The 13,886-nt window shown below is 49.6% G+C and overlaps 1 protein-coding gene across 2 annotated transcripts; it reads left to right on the plus strand.

The window, feature by feature from the left end:
* Positions 1-3,297: 3,297 nt before the first annotated feature.
* Positions 3,298-13,095, plus strand: FAM3A (FAM3 metabolism regulating signaling molecule A). 2 transcript variants are annotated; one of them, XM_079124785.1, is made up of 10 exons: positions 3,299-3,456; positions 3,764-3,836; positions 5,690-5,803; positions 6,331-6,354; positions 9,002-9,125; positions 9,255-9,313; positions 9,788-9,838; positions 10,147-10,231; positions 10,314-10,440; positions 11,397-13,095. In XM_079124785.1, the coding sequence occupies exons 2-10, from the start codon at positions 3,824-3,826 to the stop codon at positions 11,490-11,492; spliced, it is 693 nt and encodes a 230-aa protein (XP_078980911.1). In that variant the 5' UTR covers positions 3,299-3,456; positions 3,764-3,823; the 3' UTR covers positions 11,493-13,095. The 2 variants fall into 2 exon arrangements, with proteins under 2 accessions (XP_078980912.1, XP_078980911.1); XM_079124786.1 differs by lacking the exons at positions 9,002-9,125; positions 9,255-9,313 and having other exon boundaries at positions 3,298-3,456.
* Positions 13,096-13,886: the final 791 nt, after the last annotated feature.

The following is a 13,886-nucleotide window of genomic DNA, read 5'->3' on the forward strand; positions in this document are numbered from 1 at the left end:
TTTCTTATACTACAGAAGGAGAAACTCAGAAACTGTAGCTCTAAGACTTGTTCAGACTAGCCCAGGGCCACACCTGGACACCCAGGACCAGAGATGAGGCCCCTCTGCAGGTCTCTTGCTTCCTAGAGCTTCGCCCTTTGCTTCACTACAACACTTCAAGGAATCTCTGCAGAAACAAGAAGCTAACTAAATTCCAGCTTGCCACAGGAAGGTATTTACAAGGCCAAATGTTCAGAGAAAACTAAAACCCAGTGACATAAATCAGCCCCCCCCATACACTTGCCTTTACCCTGAGGTATTTGCCCACAAATTTTTCCTTGACAGGGGAAAAAATTGTGCAGGTTGACTTCAAACTTGTGATCCTCCTACTTCAGCTGCCCAAGCAGATGGGATTGCAGGTGTGCATCAGTGTGCTAAGGCTTAATAAGTTTTCAACGTTTTTGTTTTTTGCAGTGCTAATTTAAACCCACTGCCTTGCACATGCTAGACAAGTGGTCTACTGTGCCGGATACAGCAGTGCACAGCTGTAATTCTGGTGATTTGAAAGGCTGAAGCAGGAGGATTACAAACTCAAGGCCAGCTTCAGCATGTTACCCTGATCCTGTCTCAAAAGAAAATAAAAGACAGGACTGGGGATGTGGCTTGGTGGTAAAGTGCTCCTGAGTTCAATCCTCAGTACCCAAAAATAATAATAATAATAAGCTGGGTATGGTGATGTACACCTATAATCCCAGCAATTTGGGAGATTGAGGTAGGAGGATTGCAAGTTCGAGGCCAGCCTCAACAATTTAGCGAGACCCTAGCAACTTAGTGAGACCCAGTCTCAAAAAAAAATAAAAAGTGCTGGGGGTGAGGCTCAGTGGTTAAGCATCCCTGGGTTCAATCTCTAGTACCAAAAAGGAGGAGGAGGAGGGGGAGAGTTAAAAGAGCTGGGGGTGTGGTTAGTGGGAAAATGCTCTGGATTCAATCCTCAGTAGTGTCAGAAAAAAGTCTGTGTTTTAGTCGACAATAATGTGCCAATGTATTTTTCCTAGTTATGATACTGCACTACAGTTATATATATTACAGTGGGGAAAGCTGGGAGAAGGGGACACAAAAACACTGTTTTTGCAACTTCTATGTGTATAATTATTTCAAAGTGAAAAAAATGAAAGAATTAGGACATTACAGCCAGGCACAGTGGTGCATGCCTGTTATCCCAGTGATTAGGGAGGCTGAGGCGGGTGGTTCACAAATTGGAGGCCAGCCTGGGCAACTTAGTGAGGCCCTGTCTCAAAGTAAAAAACAAAGAGGTGGGGATGTACCTCAATAGTAGAGCACCACTAGGTTCTATCCCCAGTACCCCAAAATAAACAAGAAAATAAAAGTCAAGGTATGGGGATACCACTCAGTGGTATAAAGCACATGTTTAGCACATGCAGAGCTTGATCCCCAGCACCAACAACAAAAGGTAGAAGTAAAATGCCAGAACCACCACGTTATGTTATATATATTTTACTCCAATACAAATACATATAGTATTATTTTATGTTTCTGCACACTCAACATCCTATGGTGTGTGTCAATGTGTAACTTGCTTTTTTTCTAATTGTGCCCTCAATGTCATTCTCCTTTTCCCAAGCCTCAGGAGTCCTGACATCCTTTGGCCAAGAACTGGAAAATATTGTTTGTTGAGGACTCAGTCTCTGCTGTGTTTGAGGGAGGCTTCAGCCGTCTCTCTTTGAGTTCATATCCATCATATGTTCTCCTAAGCAGGTACCCCCCAGGCTTTATTCAAGTGTTTGCATGTATTTTTTTATTTTTTTCTGCTCCACAAAATTGTCAAAAAAAATGCCTGGAGTGTCCTAACAGATCAAGAAACACCAGTCACAGCCTCCCAACTCCCATTTTGTGTTGTCTGCTATTTGGGAATTGCTGGAGCTGCCCTGAGCCAGCAATGTTGAATGACAGATGACAGTGTCCCCAAGACTGTCAACCTTCATGGGGATTGAAGAGTCCCCAACAGAAAAACCTGGAGTCTGGACAGAGCATATGTGTTCTATCTACCACCCTGGTCACCACAAAGCAAGGTGGAGAGGGTGAAGAGCTGTGGGGTTCAAGTGTAACTCCTCTCTGTGTGCACATCAGAAAACAGTCCCAGGGTTTGGGTTGCTGCTTAGTGGTGGAGCATATGCTTAGCATATCATAGGTCCTGGGTTTAATCCCAGGCACCAATAAGAAGTCCCAGAGAAAATAAGGAACTTGTGCAAGGCACATAACTTTGAGGCACAACACTTGTGTGGTGTCCTTAGGGAAGGGGGAGTTGTCTCTGTACTCTCAGAGTACTCATTAGACCAACTTTTCCTTGTGTGCTCCAGGCAAGGTATAAACACCCTTGTCTAAGAACTACTGGTCTGACAGATGCCCTGGGACTGGCTGTTGGTTCAGGGATGTGAGTAACTGAGAGCTACTTCTACTGGGCCCCACTGAGGAGGGCATAGTACCCAAGGTTTGGTACCAGAGAATATGAGAGGCCACCAAATTTGGTGACAAAACCCAAATACAAATCCCTGACCATCACAGAAGACCGACTGCTAAAATAGATCCCCTTGATCATGTTTGTAGAAGTGTATATGAGAGAGTGTTGTGTATGTTAACCTAGAATCTGCTGGATTCTAACCGCAGCAGTGCCATGCTTGGCTCTATAAATTGTATTGTGGATTACTTCCTAAGCGGGGAGGTCCTGTAAGTTTGATCACTGGGTCAAGGGTCAAGGGTATTGTTCGATTCTGCCCAGCTGCTGCCTTCCAGCCATATGGGAACAGCTGACAGAGTGATCCCAGTCCTCCCAGCGCAGTAGGGAGCAGTTGAGGACAGAGTTCAGGCTGGAGGAGTAGGCAAGAGTTTTCAAATGTGTCGAAATAGCGTTTCAGACGCCCGGTGAAGCAGAAGGAACGCGCTTCTAGACAGAACGCAGACTGAAAGGAAAGGTGTCCAAGGCTTACCCCTGATTGGCTCTGGCTTGTCGGATTCTGGTTTTCCCCTCATGTGCCTCTGGACCTTCCACGTTCCTAAGTGGCACATTAGAACAATTTCTAATCTCCAGATCATCAGTGCAGCCCTTCCCAGGCCTCGGGTAGCCGACAGCCTCAGGGAACAAGCGCCAGTCCACCAACCCAGAAAGGTTACTTCTCCCACCCAAGGAGTGTCCGAAGGGACGTGGCGTACGCAGGACGGGGGCGGGGTAGACTCAGGCTCCTCCCACTCGGCGGCCTAGGAGGTGGAGCCTGCACCGGACTGTGGCTGCCTCACGGCGCGGCCCCCGGCGGGCGGCGCCTGCAAGCTCTGGCCCCTCCCCCGGCCGCCATTGCGGGGCCTGCCGGGTTGTTCTGCGCAGCTCGCTCACCTCGCTGCGTCGAGCTGGGCACCCGCCCGACAGGGCATTCCCTGACCGGGCCCACACCTCCCCACGGCCAGGCAAGTCCCCGGCCAGCCCGGTCGCCGTCCCAGCCTCGGGAGAAATGGCCTTAGCCCCGAGGTTCCCTCGGGAGTAACCCGAGTCTGAGACATCCACTTCTGCGCCCCAGTCCCGGAGGCTTCTGTCGGCCCGATCGTTTGCAAACGGTTTCCCGACGCCCTACCTGGCCACGCAGGGCTTCTCTCCACATTCCCGAGTGGTTTGAGGAACAACATAACATCGATTGCGTTGCCCCCCAGCAGGAGCCTGGGACAAGCTTGCCCTTGGCCCCTGCCCAAACCTGCTCTTCTCCTTTGTTCCCCCCAGAGCGCACTGTCCTCCAACAGTGCACCTGCCGGCGGTCCCAACCCAGCGGGAGAAGTGGACATGAGGTTGGCAGGTGGGTGGCTTCCACGGCGAACGGGAGGAAGGCCCAGGTGTCCCGACATCTATGTCAGGAAGGGCCCGGGTGAACCACTGGGGTTGGTTGAGAAAATGGAGGACTATGAACAAACATTTATTCGGTAACCTTGAGAAAATCCTTTCACCTCTGAGGGCTTCAGCTTCCCAAACTATGAGGTAGAATTTATATACTCAGTTCCATCCAACTCAGATAACAGGCCGGCTGCAGTTTGGAAAATGAGTTGTGACAGAAGCTCCAGAGAACATGGCAGGAGGGTGGAGATGGGTGGAGAATACAGATGGAGAGGAAAACTGGCAAAGCTGCCTGTAGGGTTGGATATGAACCCAAATGGTATCAGCTGCACAACTAAGATAAAGAAGCCTTGTGAAAGGACACACTGGGTTATGACAGAAAGTAGAAACCAAGAAGTGGACTTCAGATCTGCTAAGGTCACAGCTTGATGGACTTACCAAGTGGGGCTGGGCAGTAAGGAAGGGACTGGGAAGATGCAGGTTCAACAGAGCGCAGGATTAGAGCAAGACAACAAGGAGTCATAGCCCCATGTGGTTAATTCAAGGCCTGGGTGTAGATAAAATCACCAAAAAAAAAAGTACAGGCAGAAACAAGAAGGCAGTCGGAGACAGACAGTTGCTTCTGTCCAGCTTTATCCCTCTTTTTCTTGTGGTACTGAGGATTTGAATTCACAGCTTGATTCATTCTACACAAGCACCATACCACTGAGCTATACCCCAGCCATTCTGTCCAGCTTAAGGGGAGGGTAGAGGAAGACCACCTAACCAAGGGGGAAAAGCAGCTTATGGGTCAGAAGAGTATGCTCTCCTGGAAGCCAGTGGGGAATTATTTTCATCAGGAGGGCATGGACAGCTTACTGAGAAGTCAAGGAAGATCAGAGCCAATGGATGACCAGGGGAATGACATCATGAAAGTTATGGGTAGCCTTAGCCACAAGATATTTGGTTGGGGTGGAGCAAGGCCAAATTGGAGCAGGCTGTGGAGAGAGTGGGAGATGATGATGGAAAGGCAGAGTATAGTTGACTTTTGGGGGGACAGACTGGGGATTGGACCCAGGGCATCACACGTTAGGTGAGCACTGTACCACTGAGCTATATCCTTAGGTCCTGTAGTTGACTTTTAAAGTTTGATGGGGTAAGGAAGGCAAGGGCAAACAGCGTGGGGATGAGGTTTTTCATCTTTGCAGTCTTAAGATTGGCAATGTTGAAATATGGGAAGGTGGGGAGAAGGATCCCTGTTACAAGAACTCTGAGAAGGGAGGGTTACTGAGGATCTAGTTTGCAGCAGGTGAAATGACTGGTCTTCAAAAGGAGTAGGAACCCTCCATCAGAACAGGAGGAAAGGGGCTGGACATGTGGCTCAGTGGCAGAAATCTCACCTAGCATGTACAGGTCCCTGGGTTTGATCCTCAGCATCACACACACACACACACACAAAAGAACCAGAAAAGGAGGGGCAGATGGGTGGGGCACAACCACCTTGGTAGTCTCAAAGCCATACATTGGTGGTCTCAAAGGCAGGAAGCTGAGGGAGGTCCTGGAGGAGAACCCCTGCAGCCCTCTGGAATACTGAATTCTGAAAAGCCCCTCCAAACCTGCCAGGGCAGCCTGGGGTTTGAACTCAGTTTCCTCCTTCCACCTGCCAGGGAGCTTGAGTCTCCCTCTTGGGCCTGCTGGATGGGGTCAGCTCCCACCTGCCTGTCCTCCGGTCACTTCTTCCCAAGCAGAAGGGGAGATCCCATCATGAGGGGCCGTGAGATCATTCCAGAGGTCACTGGCATCTGAGGTGGGCCTACCCTGTGTCTGTCCTGCCTCCAGGCCCGCTCCGCATCGTGGCCCTAGTTGTCACTGTGGGTCTCACCTGGATCGTAGGCAGCATCCTCCTGGGTGGGCCTGGCAGTGGATTTCCTCGCATCCAGCAATTCTTCAACAGTGAGTGTGGGACCCCCGCTTGCCTCACTGCAGAGGCCCCCAGGGTAGCCTCCTGGGCTTGGGACAGATGCCCAGGGTGGGATGGAGGTGGCTCGGGTTGTCCACTGGCTGCCCTCAGCCTACTTCCTGGACCAGATGCCACCTTCCCCCTACCGGCTGGGAGCTCCAGCTAGGAAAGCAACACCCACTACTTCCAATCGTGTGCCCAGTGGAGTTCATAGGGTCAGACTAAGGGGTGAGAAAGCTTGCACTGGAAATTGGGAATGACACCCTGGTTAATGCCTGCAGGCTGTCTGCTGGGCTCTGAGATGGGGAGGGGACTCTACACCTGTGACTGGTGATACATCACCTGACTACTCTTTACAATTCCAGTTCTCCCTCTTCAGTGTTCCATATGAATATCACTTAGACATGGGCAGAGAGCATGCCAATGGCAACCTGCTTAGTCCCTGGCCCCTGAGCCTCACTGCCCTGTGCAGGCTCCTGGAGGCCTCCATGCTAACAGAAATAATTCTCTGTACCTACAGGCCCAGAAAGCTCTGTGACTGCAGGTAAGGCTCCTGCCACCTCACTGCTTCTCCCCTCTTCCTGCTCCTCAAACTGCCTTTGTGACACACCTGCCTACCCCTAATTTCCCAGCAATTCTGCTCTCCATCCCTTCTTCCCCAAACTAGCTGTCATAGCCTGCTGGACTGTGAACCTAGTAAACAACTTGCCTGCTGCTAGAAAGCAGTGGTGAGACAGGCATAGAATAAACATTCCCATTCCAAAAAGGATAAATTTAGAGGAAAAAAAAAGGATCACTGATCCCAAGAAAACCCAAAACCCCGCACAGCAAGTTCTCATGGACTAAGAATTCTCTATGGCCTGATATTCTCTGAGCATGCTGGCATGACCCCATCCTCTGGAACAAGACATGCTCTCACCTTCTGGTTCTGCACCCTCTCTGGCTTCTGCATCCCTGGCTCTGCCTTCAAAATCACCCTTCCTTCCTTTTATCTCAACTCTGTCCCTTTCAGTCCAGGCTGTCAGTGTTTCTGCTGGTATAAAATACTAACAAAAACATTTGTGGTCTCATGTGCAATTAGGGTCCAAGTTGTAAGACAAAAGAGTTCTCCACAGATCCTACCTGGATAACCCCATTTCAAGTCCAGATTTCTGAAAGGATGAAGTGTACCGACAGGCTACACACCTCATCTCTTTAGCAAATGCTTGGCCAGCCACGCCCTTGAAATTCTCTCTAGAGGATACTTTCTCATTTCGCAATATGATTAGGCTGATATCCCAAATCTTTATACTCTGGTTCCTTCATGGTTGACAATTCTTTCCTCAATTTCTCTCTCTGTTTGTACACTTCAGTGTAAGCAACAAGGAGAAACCAGGCCACATCTTCAACTTTGCTGGAAATCACCCCAGCTAAATATCCAAGTGCAACACTTATAAGTTTTCTTTTCCACAAGACACTAGACCACAAGACAAGCAAGTTCTTTGCCACTTGATGACAAGGATGGCCTTTCCTCTAATGCTTAGTGACGTGTTCCTTATTTCCTTCTGAGACTTCACCAAAAGTACGTTTTTTTTGTGTGTGTGTGTGGTTTTTTTTTTTTTTTTTTTTTTTTTTTTTTTTTTTTTTTTTGGGAGCTGGGGATCGAACCCAGGACCTTGTGCTTACAAGGCAAGCACTCTACGGACCGAGCTATCTCTCCAGCCCCCCAAAAGTTCGTTTTTTAAAAGAAATTTTGGTGCTGGGGATTGAACCCAGGGCCTCACACCTGCTAGGAAAGCATTCTACCACTGAGCTACATCCACAGCCCTTTTTAAAATTTTATTTTGAGACAGTGTCTCTCTAAGTTTCCCAGTCTGGCCTAGAACTTGTGACCCTCCTGCCACAACCTCCAGAGTAGCTGAGATTATAGGCATGTACCACCATGCCCAGGCCACTCATATTTCCAGCAACATTCTGTTAGTGATAATGTATATATACTCTTAAGACAATAGAAGCTTTTATAACTCTCCTGTCTTTTTGAACCTCCACCAGAATCATCTTTATAATCCATATTTCTTTCTTTTTTTTGGGGGGGGTGAGAATTGAAACAGGGCACTTTACCACTGAGCTACATCCTCAGCCTTTTTAATTTTTTTATTTTGAGACAGGGTCTCACTAAGTTACTTGGACCCTTGCCGAATTGCTGAGGCTGGCCTCAAACTTATGATCCTCCTGCCTCAGCATCCTGAGTCTCTGGGATTACAGGCATGTGACACCACACACAGTTTATAATCCATAATTCTACCAACAATCTCTTAAAGGCAATCTAGGCCCTTTCTCCAATGTACCTCAAAATTCTACATCCTCTACCCACCACCCAGCTCCAAAGCCATTTCCACATTTTTAGGTATTTGCCACAGAAGCACTCTCCTTCCTGGTACCAAAATCTACATCAATTTCCTGGGACTGCCATAACAAAGTATCACAAAGTGGGTGACTTAAATGACAGAAATGTATTTTCTTAGAGTTCTGGAAGCCAAAATCATGTTATCAACAAGGCTTGTGGCTATGTCACTCTAATCTCTGCCACCATCATCATATAGCCACCTCCCTCACTGTGTCTTTGTTTTTGTTCTCCTTCTAAGGATACCAGTCATGTTGCATTAAGGACTCAACCTACTCCAGTATGAACTCATCTTAACTAATTTATCTGTAAAGACCTTTTTTCCAAACAAGGCCCCTTTCTGAGGTACTGGGAGTCAGGACTTCAACTTATCTTTTGTGGGGACATAGCTCAACCCAAACAGGCTGTCTGCCCAGCCTCACCCCATGGAAATCAAACTAGCAGAGCCTATGCTTTCCTCACCTGCTGTAGTTGTACCACTTTGGTCTAGCTCTGTACCCTGTCTGTGTGTTTGGCCCCCAGCCCAACTTTCTCCACCCCTGCTTTGTTTCTGGCTGTGTAAGGACTCTTGACCTCCTTTCTTTTCTCCCACCAGTAGCAAAAAAGCCTCCTTGGGTCCCTATCACCTTGCCAGTAAAACACAGTATCCGTGGAAGTGTCCCTGACCTTGGCCCGGGCCATTCCCCCCCACTGAGTTCCCTGCTATATGGCCACTCATTCGACCCAGTGGCTGGTCCTGACCTGCCCACTCAGATCTCAGGTGACATTAGGGCCAGGCCCATGGGTCATACCTGCTGTCCCTGCTCAGAACCACGGGCCAGGAAGTACAAGTGTGGCCTACCCCAGCCATGTCCTGAGGAGCACCTGGCCTTCCGCATGGTCAGCGGGGCTGCCAACGTCATTGGACCCAAGATCTGCCTCGAGGACAAGATGTGAGCTCCTTGAGATACTCGGGGGTTGGGAAGTGGGCTGGTGGAATTGAGACTGGTTCCACAAGGGCTGAGGGTTGTGCAAGGAAGAACAGAGCAGATGTGCCCACTGGAGGTCTTCCGTCCTGTTAGGCTCATGAGCAGTGTCAAGGACAACGTGGGCCGTGGGCTGAACATTGCCCTGGTGAATGGTGAGTTCCCCTTGCTCTGGGGTCAGAGTTCAGACCAAAGAGGTGGGAGCCATGCCATGATTTGCACTCTGCCTTTCCTCCCTAGGCAGCTTCTGGGTGTTTGCCCTGACCCTTCTCTCTAGGAACTCAGGGAGGTCTGGAAAGGGATCTGTGTGAGCTGAAGACTCCACAGAGGAAGTGACCCAGTGAACAAAAACATGTAGCAGTGAAGAACTAGAAGGATCTAGGAAGTTGGAGGGTGCTTCTTGGGAGCCCCTGGAGGGCCTCAAATGCAAGGCAGAGACTGCAGTTGTGAGTGGGCTGCAACTATCAACAAGGGGATAAGTAGGATGGTGTCTGAAAAACTTCCAGACAGGTTGCACCCAGCTGCCACCTCCCCATCCACTGTGTCTGAGTGTGTTTTGAGGGCCACACTGGTAGAGTGGAGTGACTGGCAGCTCACCCAGAAAGACACCCTTCCTCCTCTCCATGCAGGCGTCAGCGGTGAGCTCATTGAGGCCCGTGCCTTCGACATGTGGGCTGGAGGTGAGTGGCAGTCAAAGATGGAAAGTGATTGGGTGACTTTTCCCTGTGTCCACGTGCTCAGGCTTTTCAAGCACTTGCCTGGGTCCCCAAAAGGCAGCAGTAAGGGAGAGATCATCATCTCTGTCCAGAGGCTGTGTTTTGTAATAGGATGGCCCCAACTTTGTTACCAGTTTGCCCCTGTACATACTGGTGGGGCATACATGGATGGGGCACATCCATGGCCCAGTCCCTATGGGTTTTATCATTTGGAGAACAGGGGTTGGTGGGGAGCAGTTGCTCAGTGGGGTCTGCCTTCCCTCATCCTCCAGATGTCAATGATCTGTTGAAGTTCATTCGGCCACTGCATGAAGGTACCTTGGTGTTTGTGGCATCCTATGACGACCCAGCCACCAAGTAAGTGAGTGCCAAGGCCAGTCTCGGTGTTGCCCCTCTGCAGTGACAGCTCACAACTCACATTTCTTCTTCTGTGTGCTAGGATGAATGAAGAGACCAGGAAGCTTTTCAGTGAGCTGGGCAGCAGGAATGCCAAGGAGCTAGCTTTCCGCGACAGCTGGGTGTTTGTGGGGGCCAAGGGCGTGCAGAACAACAGCCCCTTTGAGCAGGTACAGCAGAGAACTCAGCACCTCTGCCTTCCAGCCCTGGAAGCCTGGCTAACCCATCTCTCCATACCACAGCCTACCCTGAATTTTTTTCCAGCAAGACTCTGAGCAAACAGAGCAGCTCTGTCCCCCTTCTGCCCCTGGGTGGCCCTGGCCTGCTCACCCTCTGCACAGGGAGGGGCAGTAACTTTGACCTTCCCTATCCTATGTGCATTGCACCCTAAAGGGTCTTTAAATGGCAAAGTTTGCACAGTGGCAAGACTCACAGCTAAGAAACCATCCTCCCAACACCTTCCCGATGCTCAGTACTGTCTTAGTTCTCTCAAAACCCAGTATCCCCAATCCACACCACACACCCTTGCTACCCTCTTGGGTCCACACATTTCAGGCCCTATGCTGTGGGAGGTTCTAAGCCCAGCAAAAGCCATGGCACCCCAAAGGTCTGCTCTTTTTTATATATCTTAGTTGTAGATGGATAAAACACCTTTGTTTTATTTGTTTCCATGCGGTGCTGAGGATCAAACCCAGTGCCTCATACGTGCGAGACAGTCGCCCCACCACTGAGCCACAACCCTAGGTCCAAGGTCTGATCTTTATGACACAAATTTCTATAAGGTTCTGGCTGACAAAAAGACAGCTCAAGCTGTCCCCTCCGCAGAGAAAAAAATGCCCCCATGACCTTGCTCTCGCTGAAGCTTCTGATAACTCTTTATGGTGGGGTACACACATACTCCTTCCCCTCCAAGCCCATGTAAGTGCACAGAAATTCACTCCCACTCTGCCTGCCTGCGAAGGAATAGGTCAGTACTGCTGTGGTCATTTTTTCCTGGGGCAGAGGGAAGGAGCCAGTGCCTAAAGAGTACACAGGTGGTGGACAACAGGAGGGCCTAGGCCCTGGCCCACTTCTGTCTCCTGTCCCTAAGGCCAGACCATGACTTCTTGCTCCCTCCATCTCACAGCATGTGAAGAACAGTAAGCACACCAACAAGTATGAGGGCTGGCCTGAGGCGCTGGAGATGGAAGGCTGCATCCCACGGAGAAGTGTGGCCAGCTAGCACAGCCAAGCACCAAGACCAAGCTGAGGGAGGCTGCATGGTGCCAGCGCAGGGTCGAGGTCTTGCCCCATGCCCAAGCAGGAGGCTCCCCAGCCCCAACACAGCAGGGCTCTGAGGCAGTGACCATATGGCCCCAAGGTGATGGGGACTGTGGAGCTGGCCGTTGTACTTTGTCATAGAAGCCCAGGTACCCATCTCCTTCTCCTAAAGCTGGCCCCACAGTCAGCCCCCACTCTGCCCTTTCTTCCTCCACTCCTGGCCTCTCCTTCCCCATTCCCAAGAGCCCCTGGCTGCAAAGGCTCTCGGTGCTCATCTTCTCACTGTAGCAGCCACTTCACAGGTTGGGGCATCTTCCAGAACCTCTCCCTTCTAGACCCGCTCACTATATTGTGGCCCAAACTTGCTTCCAGTGTGATTTGCTTTCAGTGAGCCAAACCTAGTGACCACTTTCACATGCCTGACTGCCTCCAGCCTCACTCTCAGCAGGAGAGGGTCTGCTTGGAGCAGACTGTCCTTGGGTAAAGCCAGAGCCTGGTCACAGCCCCTAATGCAGCACATGGCAATGTGTGGTTTGTCAAAGGGCCCATCTTCTATATGACCTCTTAATAAATTGATGGCCCCCAATGGAATGAAATGCATTCAGATGTTGTCCTCAGTGGAGAGTCAGGGGTGGTGTTGTGTGTATGGAGGGGATAAGTCCTAGAGACTCAGCTAACCTGTCCCCACAGCCTTAGCAGACAGCCTTTGTCTATAGGGTCCCTGCCATTGACAGCCCCCCTCCCAGTGACTAAGATGTGACTCGTGGTGAGCAGATTAGCTCCCCAAAGAGTGTCACCTGTAGCCTTGACTGGAGACATGGTTCTGTCTTCTGGGGCCCAAGGAAACTCAACAACTCCCTCCCACCCAGTATGCCCCTGGAGGAACAAGTATGAGAACTGAAACCACCAAGGTGCTGACATATCTAATATGGGGGTGCAGAGGCAGTCTGAGTTCCAAAAAACAAGAAATGGGGACTTAGACTTCCCAATGGGAGGAATCAGAGCATTATGGTAATTTGAGAAACAAGTCAGGCATTCTTGAGGTGGCTATGTCAGGGGGCAATGGACTTAGGAATCCTGCTGTGGGGACAGACTTTCTGAGCCTTCAACTCCTAGGCATTAAGTGCTGACAGATGCAGGGCAAGTACTGAGTGCAAAGCAGACCTTAACAATGAAAGTCGAGGGCAGGCAGATATCAAGTTAGAGGCATGGAAGTGTCCAAGAGAAAAGTCCCACCAGGGAGAAAGTGGTTGTTATGCCAGGACTGTAGAGATCAAGGCAGAGAAAGGAGGGCTCAGCCTGTATGCAGATGGCAATCATAGCAGCCAACACCCAGCCCTGAGCCTGTGCCAAGATTGTAATCGTGTATTCCTTTTTTCCAGGAAACATTTCTTAGAGCTATTTTAAGTTCACAGCAAAACTGAGCAAAAACTATAGAGTGCTTCCCCCTATCCTCCATTTGTTAAAATCAATGAACCTACATTGGTTTACATTAGGGTCTACTCTTGGCATTGTGCATTCAGAGTTTTGATAAAATTGTGTAATAACATGTGTCCATCACTACAGTATCAAATGTGTATTCATTTCTGAAAAAAAATTTTTTACAGTACTGGGAATTGAACCCAGGGGTGCTTTACACTGAGCTACATCCCCAGCCCTTTTTATCTTTTATTCTGAGACAGAGTCTTGCTAAGTCTTTGAGGCTGGCCTCTAACAACTTATAGTCCTACTGCCTCAGCCTCCCAAGTCACTGGGATTACAGCCACATGCCACCATGCTTGGTATATTTCTTAAATCTCTTATTATAGGAAATTTCGAACATCTCCAAAAGTAGAAAGAATAATATGCTCAACTCCAATGCATCCTTTATGGGGCTTCCACAGTATCAATACATGGCTAATGTCTCATCTGCACACCTGGACTCCCATATGTTGAAGCAAACCCTACAGTGTTTGGCCATTATCCCCACTGTACAGAAAAAGGTAAAGGAGCATGTGAGCTTAAAGAGTTACAATGGAACCTGGAGGTTAGAAGTTAGATGTGTACAATCCCACAGGTTAGTAGCTTGCCCCAAGATGAAACTGAACCTCACTGAGTGTATTCAGTGTAAGGCTGGGAGGGTTACAGACCTCACTGTGCCTCCTAACGTGCTGTGATTGTCCAATTTTCCTCCATTTGTCCATCTGTTCACCAAGTGCCTGTGTAGGACCAGCCACTGTGCTGCAGACTAGGAACATGAGAGCCAGAGTGCTGGTTCCTCCCTCCTCAGGGGGCTGTACCCCACTGGGGTGTTGCCCATGTAACAGATGTAAACAGCAGGCCACTTTATTCCCCAGTTGACCCAACATGGGCCAGG

The sequence above is a fragment of the Sciurus vulgaris genome (genome assembly GCF_902686455.1).
Source record: "Sciurus vulgaris genome assembly, chromosome: X".
In the NCBI taxonomy this organism is placed as follows: Eukaryota; Metazoa; Chordata; class Mammalia; order Rodentia; family Sciuridae; genus Sciurus; species Sciurus vulgaris.

Bases quoted from the DNA above. Each gene is read 5' to 3' on its own strand.
- FAM3A (XM_079124785.1), top strand. The intron at 5,804-6,330 runs GTGAGTGTGGGA...CTGTACCTACAG, and splicing joins CATCCAGCAATTCTTCAACA to GCCCAGAAAGCTCTGTGACT. The intron at 9,839-10,146 runs GTGAGTGGCAGT...CTCATCCTCCAG, and splicing joins CTTCGACATGTGGGCTGGAG to ATGTCAATGATCTGTTGAAG.